General features: G+C 36.4%; 2 protein-coding genes across 4 annotated transcripts; one reads left to right on the top strand and one right to left on the bottom strand.

Annotated features, from left to right (window-relative positions):
- Positions 1-1,210: 1,210 nt before the first annotated feature.
- Positions 1,211-2,805, bottom strand: LOC308643050 (uncharacterized protein C11orf71 homolog). Its single transcript, XM_081282660.1, has one exon. It carries the CDS (start codon positions 2,640-2,642, stop codon positions 2,283-2,285), a length of 360 nt encoding a protein of 119 aa, XP_081138786.1. The 5' UTR covers positions 2,643-2,805; the 3' UTR covers positions 1,211-2,282.
- Positions 2,806-2,832: 27 nt separating this feature from the next.
- On the top strand, positions 2,833-10,907 carry RBM7 (RNA binding motif protein 7). Of its 3 annotated transcripts, none has more exons than XM_081282658.1 (5): positions 2,833-3,071; positions 4,200-4,362; positions 5,169-5,256; positions 7,908-7,998; positions 9,395-10,907. In XM_081282658.1, exons 1-5 carry the CDS (start codon positions 2,976-2,978, stop codon positions 9,755-9,757), a joined length of 801 nt encoding a protein of 266 aa, XP_081138784.1. In that variant the 5' UTR covers positions 2,833-2,975; the 3' UTR covers positions 9,758-10,907. The 3 variants fall into 3 exon arrangements, with proteins under 3 accessions (XP_081138784.1, XP_081138783.1, XP_081138785.1); XM_081282657.1 differs by having other exon boundaries at positions 7,905-7,998; XM_081282659.1 differs by having other exon boundaries at positions 7,908-8,002; positions 9,395-9,628.

Below are 10,907 nucleotides of genomic sequence, written 5' to 3'. Positions count from 1 at the left end.
ATTAAATGGGGACCAAAGAAGTCACCTAGTCCTGCTTTTCATTATGAGGAAAGCTTTGATAAAATCCTGACAAGATTTAGCCTCCATTTGAACTTTCTGTCAGTTAATTTCTTACCTTTTGAGATGGTATTTTCCATTATTAGACATTCTAAGTTTTAGGAAAGTCCTCCTTACTTTCAGTTTTACTATTCTTCCCCAGCATATAGTACATAATTGGGGTTCTTCTCTCAACTGTAACTTTCATAATGCTCAGCCTAAGGCAACCACTGTGCGCTGTAAAGTAAGTTCTTTTTAGATTATCTGGAATAGTGCTATATGTTATCTTTGGAAAAACTGAGAAAATAGTCATTTGGATTATTTCCTTGCATGTTTCAGACAAGGAATTTTAATTGAATGCTGAAAGTATCATTTACTAGCTATATGATCTCAGAAAAATTCACTTCATTTCTTTTGGGCTGTCTCTCAGCAACAAAAATTACAAGTATAATATCCTTTTCATAGGTTGCCCTGCGAATCAAATAACATACATAACAACAGAGCAGAGACTTTATCTATCTTGTTCACTTCTTGATTCTAAGTGCCTAATGCAGACAGCAGTTAAGCACAGACTAAATCCTCAAAATCTTAAAAAAAAAAAAAAGACTAATAGCTCCTGCATATTGCCTTGCATGTTACACTCAACAAAAGGTAGTCAATCATCCTTCCTATGACCTGGTTTCTAGATTTCTCCTTTTATTAATTATATTAATTATTCTTATGGAAGTTCTCCAGTTATATCTTAAGATGGGATTCTAACAAATTACTGTGTAGTGTGACAATTTTATTTGAACATAATTATTTGAAGGAAGTCTACACAAACAAGAATATACTGAGAAAAATTTTTAATTGCATTAAAAATGGCATTTAAAAACTCACTTTCTCACCAGGTATGGCGGTGAACACCTGTAATTCAAGTGACTCAGGAGGATGGCAAGTTCAAAGCCAGCCTCAGCAACTTAGCAACACCATCTCAAAATAAAAAATAAGAAGGGTTGGGGATATAGCTCAGTGGTAAAGCTCTCATAGGTTCAACCCTCAGTACCAAAACAGAACAAAATATAAAATCCAAATAACAACTAACACACATTCTCCCGATAACATTCTTTAAACCTTGGGGAATACATGATTAAGAGAACAAGATATCAGCAAAGGAACAATCAGCCAGACCAAGAATAGTGCAATAGTATGGGAAGCCATTGCAACCAATACTTATTTTTATTAGTGAACCTAACAGTCCAATGTAGTGATTATGCGTTGATTTATTAGCCTCTCCATTAAGAATATACTCCTTGATCTAGATGTCAGGATTGCATAAAGCTCATCCACAGTGTTTAGCACAGAGAAGATTCCCAAATATTTTTGTATGCTTGAAGGAGTAAAGGTAAGAAATTTCAAAGAAATATGAATAGATAACAAATGAGAGGAATCCGTAGGACTGATGTTCCAGCAGTCAGTTTTGCAACAGCAGATTCAGATTAAGGAGCTTGGATTGAAAGCAAACAAAATGAAAAATAGGAAAATTAATTTGGAGTCTTTGGCAAAGGAAATGCAAATCACCTTAATAACACTGAAGGTTTAGGTGTTGTGTTTTGTCTTTCAGTATGCAGAGTTACGCGCCTATAATCCCAGCGGCTCAGTAAACTGAAGCAGGATAGGTGCCCGTCTCAGCAATTTAGGGGTAGGGTTAGGGTCTGCGTCTCAAAATAAAATATAAAAAGGGCAAGAGATGTGGCTAGGTGGTTAAGCCCCCCCTGGATTCAATCCTGGTACCAAAAATAAACAACAGCAACAAGAAAGAGAATATTGAAGATGTTAAGTGCTGGGGAAGAGATGAAAGGATAAGCTAGTTTAATAAAAACGATTATTTTTCACCAACACAAGTTAAAGAGTCTGGGAATATGCCAGTTAAGGAGGCTCGAATTATATTCTCAAAGTAGGGGAACTAGCTGGGTAAGGTGGTGGAAATTGGAGAATTCTGACCCCAAACAGTAATTGTGTAAACAAAAAGTGAATATTGTTGCTCGGGTTTGTAATTACCAAAGAAGAAAATCCTTTCTGTCTTCTTCCTGAGTTAACCATAGTAAAACGTGTGATAATATTAACAAACCCCTACATACGCAATTTTCTATTAAACAAAAGCGCATCTCTCTAAAAATAAAAATGCGGTTACACCAAGAAAGGATTTTAAAAGAGGACTTGTTTGCAAGCTAATTGAGGGGAGGCATTTGCTTTTAAACTGAAGTTCAAGCTGTAACATTTCCAAATGCCAGACGCTGTTGCAGCACACTTCTTCGGAGATCGAGTTTGACCCCACGGACTGGGTAAGGTGAGAATCTGGCTTGGCGGCTTCGGCTGCGGGTCTCCGGTTCTCTTCCCTTTGTAAGGCAGGTCGGGCTCAGGCCGCCGCGAGGCATTCGACGGCTCTGGGTCCGAATGCTAGGTCGAGCTGTCTGGCGAGGTGCAGGGCGAATCGCTCCAGCCCTGGCAGCGAGGGAACAGTCTCCAGAGAACATCGCCAACGCTCTGAGATCGCTGTGAGACGAGGGGTAAGCCACCCTGTTCCCTTGATCGCCGGCGGCCAGGGACACATAGTTCCGTGCCATTTTCAAACACTGCCTGCAGTGTTTACGGTATGTGGGTCGGTCAAGGCAGTTCTTTCGCAGAGCCGCAGATCAGTCTGGCCCCTCTCGGACAAGGGCACTAACTTTCCCGGAAGCCATAACCAACAACGCAACGCCCCAAGCAGCCGATTTAAGGAGGCCTCTCCTCTCGAGCATGCGCAGTCACCCGCCGCGTACGCCGACGCCGGTCGCGAGCGAACGTGATGGACGTTTACGTCATGACGCTCGTCAGCAAGGACGTAAGGTTTCCGAGAGTGCGCAGTGGGTGCCTCGGACCCGACCCTTCGGCCTGGGTGGGGAGGGGGCGTCGTTGAGATGGGGGCGGCGGCAGCGGAGGCGGACCGCACTCTCTTTGTCGGCAACCTTGAAACTAAAGTGACAGAGGAACTACTTTTTGAGCTTTTCCACCAGGTGAGCGGCTGGGGTTAGCCCCCTTGACTTTGGTTTTCTGGCTCGCCTAGAGCCTGGCCCAACGGAAACCCCACTTTCCTCGCGCGAGCTCGGCCGTCAGTCAGGGCACCCAGGTGGGCTGTATGCGAGTCGAGGGCGCCGTCGGGAAGTGAGGGTGGCTCTCTATTGGAAGAACCATAAGTAGTTGAAGCCAGAGGGGCTACGACAGGTAGTGGAGGAATCTGCAGGCACCCATTCCGTGGTAAGGAGTTACGGGACCTAAGGGACTGAACGTGTCTTCGTTGAATATGGCTTTCCCTTTTTCCTCTTTTCTTCCCTTTAAGGTGGTTTCTGTTTGGTTCGCCTACCTCGGACGTTAGATTTCAGTTTCTGTGTCAGTGTGTGTTTATATTTAAGTTGCTTATAAATTGCAAGATTATTAAAACATTTTGAAAGCCCACAAAATCTCCGTAGAAGCCGGGCATCGGTGGCGCGCGCTTGCAATCCCATTGACTCGGGAGGCTGAGGCAGGAGCATATCAAGGTTGAGGCCAGCCTCAGCAATTGAGCGAGGCCCTATCTCAAAATAAAAAGGGCTGGAATGTGCCTCAGTGGTTAATCGCCCTGATCCAATCCCTGGTACCAAAAACAAACACCCTAGAAAAGCACCATTGTAGTGCTTCTGTGTTAAAATGTGCGAAAAATTTTAAGTATCCTGTTTTTCTCAGCCCTATCACCCAGTAACTGGTAATGTTTGATAAATGGATACAAAGTGAATTTTTGATTTGAGAAAATAACTTTCTCTTGTTCTTGTTCATTTTCATGAAGGGGAAAAATGAGAACTGATGGGCACTTTGTTAAAGTCATCCACAGTGCTTTGAAATGTAAAATTAATGATTGTGTTTCTTTGTCGACATCCTTAAAACTAAAGTGAGTCCTTGTGGACTCCCCATCTCCAAATAAGTGAATCTAATTTTCAGTTGAGTAGAATTTTTACTCCAAACCAAAATGGAAATCCACATGTATCCCTTTTCTTAAAGTTCCTGATTACATTTCAGTTGTTTTTAAACTTCGTAATCTCTTTTTATTTGTAAAATTTGAATATTTTCCTGAAGTGCCTTTTAAAATTCTAAACACTTTTTGTTTATAGGCTGGGCCAGTAATAAAGGTGAAAATTCCAAAAGATAAGGATGGTAAACCAAAGCAGTTTGCATTTGTGAATTTCAAACATGAAGTATCTGTTCCTTATGCTATGAATCTTCTTAATGGAATCAAACTTTTTGGAAGGCCCATCAAAATTCAATTTAGATCAGGTAAACTGTTCAATGATGTTAGGGGAAGAAGGGTTGTTTGCTGCTGTGGGTGTGTGTGTGTGTGTGTGTGTGTGTGTATTTTAAAGTGTATTAAAATTTAAAGAACCTCTGTTCTGGGTGAAAATGCTTTTGTAAGCTTTATGAGTAGAATACTTTTCCCTGACAATGGGTAACATTAACACATGGATTTTGAAAGTCAAAATTTTAAAATGAGTTTAAAATTCCATTTGGATTAGGGAAAAGAACATATAAGGTTTATTATTAGAGTTGAGTTTGGACCCATTCTCTTATGTGAAGCAAGGATTATCTCCTGATCTTGGCTGTTTTGAAATTTACATTTTCCAGTTTTGATCTTAATCTTGTGTGGATGGAACTTCCTATGTGTTAAATTTGGTGCAGGGGTGGAGGGAGGTTTAGAAATATTATGGCCAGATTGGATATTGATGGGGTTTTTTAGAATTTTTGAACAATCTTTTTTTAGTTGTTGATGGACATTTATTTATTTATTTATGGTGCTGAGAATCGAACCCAGTGCCTCAACATGGGAGGCAAGCGCTCTACCACTGAGCCACAACCCCAGCCTGGACATTTATACATAAAATAGTACCTTGTTTGGAATGCGATGTGTTGCTTATCTGATAACATACATTTGTAATTTTTATTCTGATGAAATTGTAAACCAGTCTGCAATTGATATTTTTCTCTTTTTAAACTGTGTTTACATCTTTGGGGAGGTTTGCGGTAGAGACAAAATTTCACATTTAAGTTTTCTACTACTTATAATTTTTCAAATTATTTCATTTTAGGAAGTAGTCATGCCTCACAGGATGTCAGTTTGTCATATTCCCAGCATCATGTTGGAAATTCAAGTCCTACTTCTACATCTCCTAGCAGGTAATATTTCTCATTTATTGTTAAAGTAATTTCTCAGGTAATGAGTGAATAACTCCTTCATTGTGCTCCTCTTTACTTGCCATGTTGGATTACTGTCATTATATCTGCCAATTTTAAGTGGACTGTAGGCAGACACATTATATATAATCTTAAAAATTCATATTGTTTTGTGAAGACATACCCATACCCACGCATACTTATGTACAATTGAAACAAAATTTCTCAAAATGTTACTTACCTTACTTTTGCCATATACTCTGTACTCCATTTTATTTCATCTTTTAAATTTTCAAATTAATTTTATGACCACTATTGGTTATAGTTTTAAAATACTGATTTAGTGGACTGCATACGAGACTGAGTTCATAGAACTGGGAGTCTAGGTCTGCCTCTACCCATATTGATTAATGAACAGACTACTGAACTAAGAATTCATTAAATTGGAGTCCAGGTCTTCTTCTGCTGATTACACAATTTTGACCTACTCATTTCTCTGGTCCTATCCTTTTTAAGGAAAAGCAGTTGAATTTATGATCTCTAAAATCTTGGTAGTTACTGTTGTTTAGAAGAGGGACCATATTTACTTAAATACATTTATTTTGTTTGCTTGGGGGGACGCTATTTTATGCAGGTAATTTTTTATTCCATAGAGCTGTTACTTAGTCATAATAGGCTTCATTCAAGAAAAATTTAACAAATACCATGCTATGTGTCTTGTTCTTCATTAAGAACATGCATATATATGATCTCATGTATTCCTCACAATAGTCTTATGAGGTAGGGATTGTTTTATCATGCCCTATATGTGTGGGGGGGGGGGAATAAAGGTTTTCTTGGCCAAGTTTGAACTTCTCTTAATCAGTGTGCTGGATTCAAATCTAGTCAGCATGATTGAGCCCTGCCACTATTGACATAATGTCAAATGGAGCTTAAAAGTCAAGATGAAGACACAAATATATATTTTTGTGACTAATTACTATAATTAGTTCTCTAGAGAAGAAATAGAAAGTACTTTGAGAAAGTTTTAACAGCAAGAGATGTTATAGATGAATGAGGAACTGAAAGAAGTCAGTGTACTTAGATCATAGTGAAAATGGAAAGTAGGTGATATTGGTGAATTAGCTAGAGGCTGAAGGTCTTTCTTATAGCTGTAATCAAGATTGGAGGATTTTATCATAAAAACAGTAGGAAGGCATTGAAATAGGAGCAAGTTTGAAGGGTTGTGTAGTCACAATGGGAGAATAAATTAGAAATGACATGAGTGAAAATAGACCATTTAGGAAGTTCTCCATAGCAGGGTATTGTTATAAATAGCAATGTAGCAAGGAGATCATTGAGGCAGAGTTGGTGTTTTGGATTAAGGTGGTGGCAGGAGCTAGAAGGAATTGGATGGCCATGAAGAGATAGTGAAAGATATAGTGGAATTGTAAATGAACCACATTTAAAAATAGTAATGTCTCAATCCTTCTTAGCAGCTTAAATAATTTATGGTGTTTAAACACTTCTAGTTCAGTTGGAATTCAAAGCATCTCCATCCACTTTTATGGTATCTTTAAAGATCTACCAGGTGGAGAAAGAAAAATAATGTTTTTCCCCTCTAGAAATTCTTAGAATAACATATAAGTTAAATAGTTTTCATTAAAGGCTAGAATGTTTATAGTATATATATCTAGTACACTGATAAATAATGTGACTTAAGATACCAATTGATTTGTCTTATAATTTGCCAAATTGGTTATTTGATTTCAAATAATTTTTTTTTTAGAGAGAGTTGTTTTTTGTTTTTTGTTTTTTTTGGTAGATGGACACAACACAATGCCTTTATTTTTATGTGGTGCTGAGAATCGAACTCAGGTTGCACCTGTGCTAGGCGAGCACTCTACCGCTGAGCCACAATCCCAGCCCCAGAAAGACATATTTTTAAATAATATAAAATCTTATGTATGTTATAGAACTCTTAATTTCTTACCACCCAAAAGCTATTTATCTTTCATGTCACAGTAAATGTTTACCCAGTTTTTTAAGCCACAAGTCTACATTCAATCACTTTTTTATTCTATTTCTCTTATCCTTTATGTAATCAATCAGATTTTCCCATTTTAGTTCTCAGTATGGGCCTTTGCATTAGCTCAGAGATTGACAAGGTTTTTTTCTATGAAGGATCAGATAGTTAATATTTTAGACTTTACAGGCCATATAGTCTGTGTCTCTGCCATTGCAATATAAAGATAGTCACAGATAAGACAAAAAACAAAAGAACATGCTTATGTTCCAGTAAAATCTGTTTTATAAATGAATTTGGTTCCTCATACTATTCCTTCTTCAGGTGGGAATGTTTTCCCTCCAGGTGATCTTGTTATTTGGCTCTCACTTCAAATGTGTCCTTTCTGGAAAGGTGGTTCCTGACCAACTTACCTAAAATAAAACTTCCTTTCTCACCTCCCATCGCCAGGGTCTTTAATCATGTTATATCACTTATAATCAAGTGAAAATACCCTTCTGTCTGTGTTCTTCTCTTAGAGCTATGAGTGCACATACCTTGTCTGTTTTGTTCATTTACATCTTTGAGAACTGTGTCTTGCTTATGATTGGTGTTGAGTAAATATTTGTTGAATGAATGGTTATATGTTTGGTTTTCTTATTTTTAGCAGGTATGAAAGGACTGTGGATAACGTGACAGCATCGGCACAAGTAATACAGAGATCATTTTCTTCTCCAGAAAATTATCAGAGACAAGCAGTGGTAGGCTGATATTTTTCAACTTTTGAGTTGCCTTAAAAAAAAAAAAAACTTTTAAATATTCATGTTATATCAGATAATTGTTTTTAATTAACTTTATTGGAGGTTTCATTACTTAGGTCTTTTAGGCAAAATTATCTTTTGAAATTCTTAGTATTAACTTTTTCCTCAAATTTTTGTTAGACTAGCATGATCTTTATAAATTTTTTTCATTTTAGTTTTCATTGGGCTGACACACATATTTAGAAATCTGAAGGTAGAAGTAAAACTGCATTTTCTTTTTTTAAGATTTTTTTTTTAAATATATATTTTTTAGTTGTAGATGAACATAATACCTTTATTTATTTATTATTATGTGGTCCTGAGTATTGAATCCAGTGCCTCACGCATGCTAGGCAAGTGCTCCGCCCCTAAGCTACAACCCCAGCCCCTACATTTTCTTTTGTATTTCTTTTCAACAATCATTAGTGTGTGTTTGTGTCTGTGTGTATATATAACTATAGGTGAAGCTCTTGTTGTGTGTCCCGAATGACTTCTTATAAACTTCCTCAAATATTTTAATATACTTCAGTCTTCTAGACCAGCCTTGAACATTGTAGTCTTTTTTATAATAAAATCACAGTAAGACTGTCCTTTAGTGTTTCATCTTTGTTTCCACTTATTTGAACATGTCCTTCATTTTGCTTGTTTATTTGCCATAGTTCTTAAGTTTATTTCTTTCTTTTTGTTTTCCCACAGGTTTTTGTATTTTAATGGTCTGCAAAATAAGTATCCAAAGGCAGAGTTTGGAAACTAATTGGCCTAGTCATTTACCATGCCTCCATTTCCCCCTCATTAGTGTTCTCTTAACTTATTCACTAGTCATATCCATTGTCTTATTCCAATAAACCCTTCTAGCCCTTAACTTCTAGAACTGTTAATTGCTTATAAGATCTGTAACCTGTCTCAGCCAGAATTATTTGTTCTTTGAACCCATTCTGTGTTTCCCTATTATCTTTACAGTTTTCTTTCCTTCCATACCTTCCCCTTGAAACATTTTCCTTAAATTACTCCATCTGTTCTTTTAATACATCATACACCACTTTTATGAAGCCTTTCCTGATGATACTGAGGCCTCAGTTCTTTATATGTTCATTACGCAGTGACTTACATGGTCATTTTATATGTGCTCTTCCCAAGTTGTATTCTTGAGGGCAAGATGAAGTATTTATAAGTATCTTATAGGTATACAGTGGGATGATTGAGGCTATTGTATTGTTAGGTTTAATACAGATTCTGTGTAGGCAAGAATGATTTTGCTTTTCTTTCATTGTCACTTTGGTTAACTGTGACCAAATATATATTAGCTTTGATATCTAGAAGTATTTGCAGTTAACATTTCTTTTTCTTCTTTCTTCAGATGAACAATGTTTTGAGACAGATGTCATATGGTGGGAAATTTGGGTCTTCACATGTGGATCAGTCAGGATTTTCACCATCAGTTCAGTCACATAATCATACTTTCAATCAGTCTTCAAGCTCCCAGTGGCGCCAAGATGCATCATCATCGCAGCGTAAAGTCAGACAGAATTCTCATCCCTACCTTTCAGATAGACATTATAGCCGTGAACAGCGTTACACCGATCATGGGTCTGATCATCATTACAGAGGAAACAGAGATGATTTCTTCTATGAAGATAGGAATCATGATGGCTGGAGCCATGAGTATGATAACAGAAGAGACAGCAGTAGAGATGGAAAATGGCGCTCCTCTCGACACTAACTGTTAGTAAACGGACATTGTTTCATGGGATCATTTTAGGCCTGTTTGACTAAGTTGGAAATATTTTGAAAAACTATAAAGCAGCTTTACAAGTTGCCACATTTCTTTATAAGTTTTTTAAAACCTAGAGCTACAGTTTAATACAGAAATGAGAAGAATTGTTTCAATTTTATTACATTAATAACCTTTCACCTCAGGGCTTTATGAAGAGGAAAGGGTTTTATGCAAAAGAAATGCCACAATTCCTACTCATTTTAGGTAGTTTAGGAAGAGTGAATTGTATAGAGTGGTTGTATTATAAAGCAAATATTTTAATTATCTGTTGTCCTTTTGTATTGCAATTTGTTAGTGAATCAGATTTTGGTGTATAACAACATCCAACTTGATAGTCTGCAAAGGCTATCTGTATTTTGTTAATAAATTAGAAAAAAAACTTTCTTTTCAGTGATACATTTTATTGACATTTTATTTGAGAACGCTTATTGGGTTAAGTTTGGGGATAAATCATATTGCATAACTGAGAGAATTTAAAAGTGTAAATTCTATGACATGCTTTTTTGAGTTTTTTTTTTGAGTTTTACCCCAATTGAACATATAAATGTACACATAGTATTTCAGTCTAAAATTATAGAATTTGTTCATTCAATCATGTTGTATGACTGGTCTCAGGAAATGAAATATCTTTACATGTATATTTTTACATTAAAAATTACAGTGTTAGTATAAATCTTTTTCAGGAAGAACAAAAAACATCAGTGCATAGTCAGATAAAATGGAAAAATGTGTTACTGAAAATACTGTCTTTGGGGAAAAAATTCATGAAGCCTTTAAGTGCTGCATCTGTCACTCAGACTTTAGAAATTTTAACATTTTCAATGTTCCCAGGATGTGAATACAAAGACACATTTTATTATCAAGGAGATTGTACAGTTCACTCTTTTTTTGTTTGAATATTGGAAAAGAATATAATGTTAACATTTTCTGGTTTTAAAATTTTAAAATCAAATTGTTTAACCAAACTTTTATGTATCAAGATGCCGTTTCCCTTTCATTGAAGAAATGTTTATAAAAATTCATTCCTGAAAAATTTGAATCCTTTTTAATACCACACCATTTGTACTATGTTGCTTTTTAATATATTAAAAACAAA

The sequence above is a fragment of the Spermophilus citellus genome, assembly GCF_964194105.1.
Source record: "Spermophilus citellus genome assembly, chromosome: 2".
NCBI lineage: Eukaryota > Metazoa > Chordata > Mammalia > Rodentia > Sciuridae > Spermophilus > Spermophilus citellus.
The sequence above is the reverse complement of the archived record's forward strand: the minus strand, read 5'-3'. Positions and strand labels throughout refer to the sequence as shown.

What these genes read in the sequence shown, in the direction of transcription:
- LOC308643050 (XM_081282660.1), bottom strand. Translation starts at nt 2,642, where the DNA reads ATGGCACGGAACTATGTGTCCCTGGCCGCCGGCGATCAAGGGAACAGG.
- RBM7 (XM_081282657.1), top strand. Translation starts at nt 2,976, where the DNA reads ATGGGGGCGGCGGCAGCGGAGGCGGACCGCACTCTCTTTGTCGGCAAC. An exon ending in TTTTTGAGCTTTTCCACCAG is followed by an intron (nt 3,072 to 4,199) that starts GTGAGCGGCTGG and finishes TTTTGTTTATAG; the next exon opens with GCTGGGCCAGTAATAAAGGT. An exon ending in ACTTCTACATCTCCTAGCAG is followed by an intron (nt 5,257 to 7,904) that starts GTAATATTTCTC and finishes TCTTATTTTTAG; the next exon opens with CAGGTATGAAAGGACTGTGG.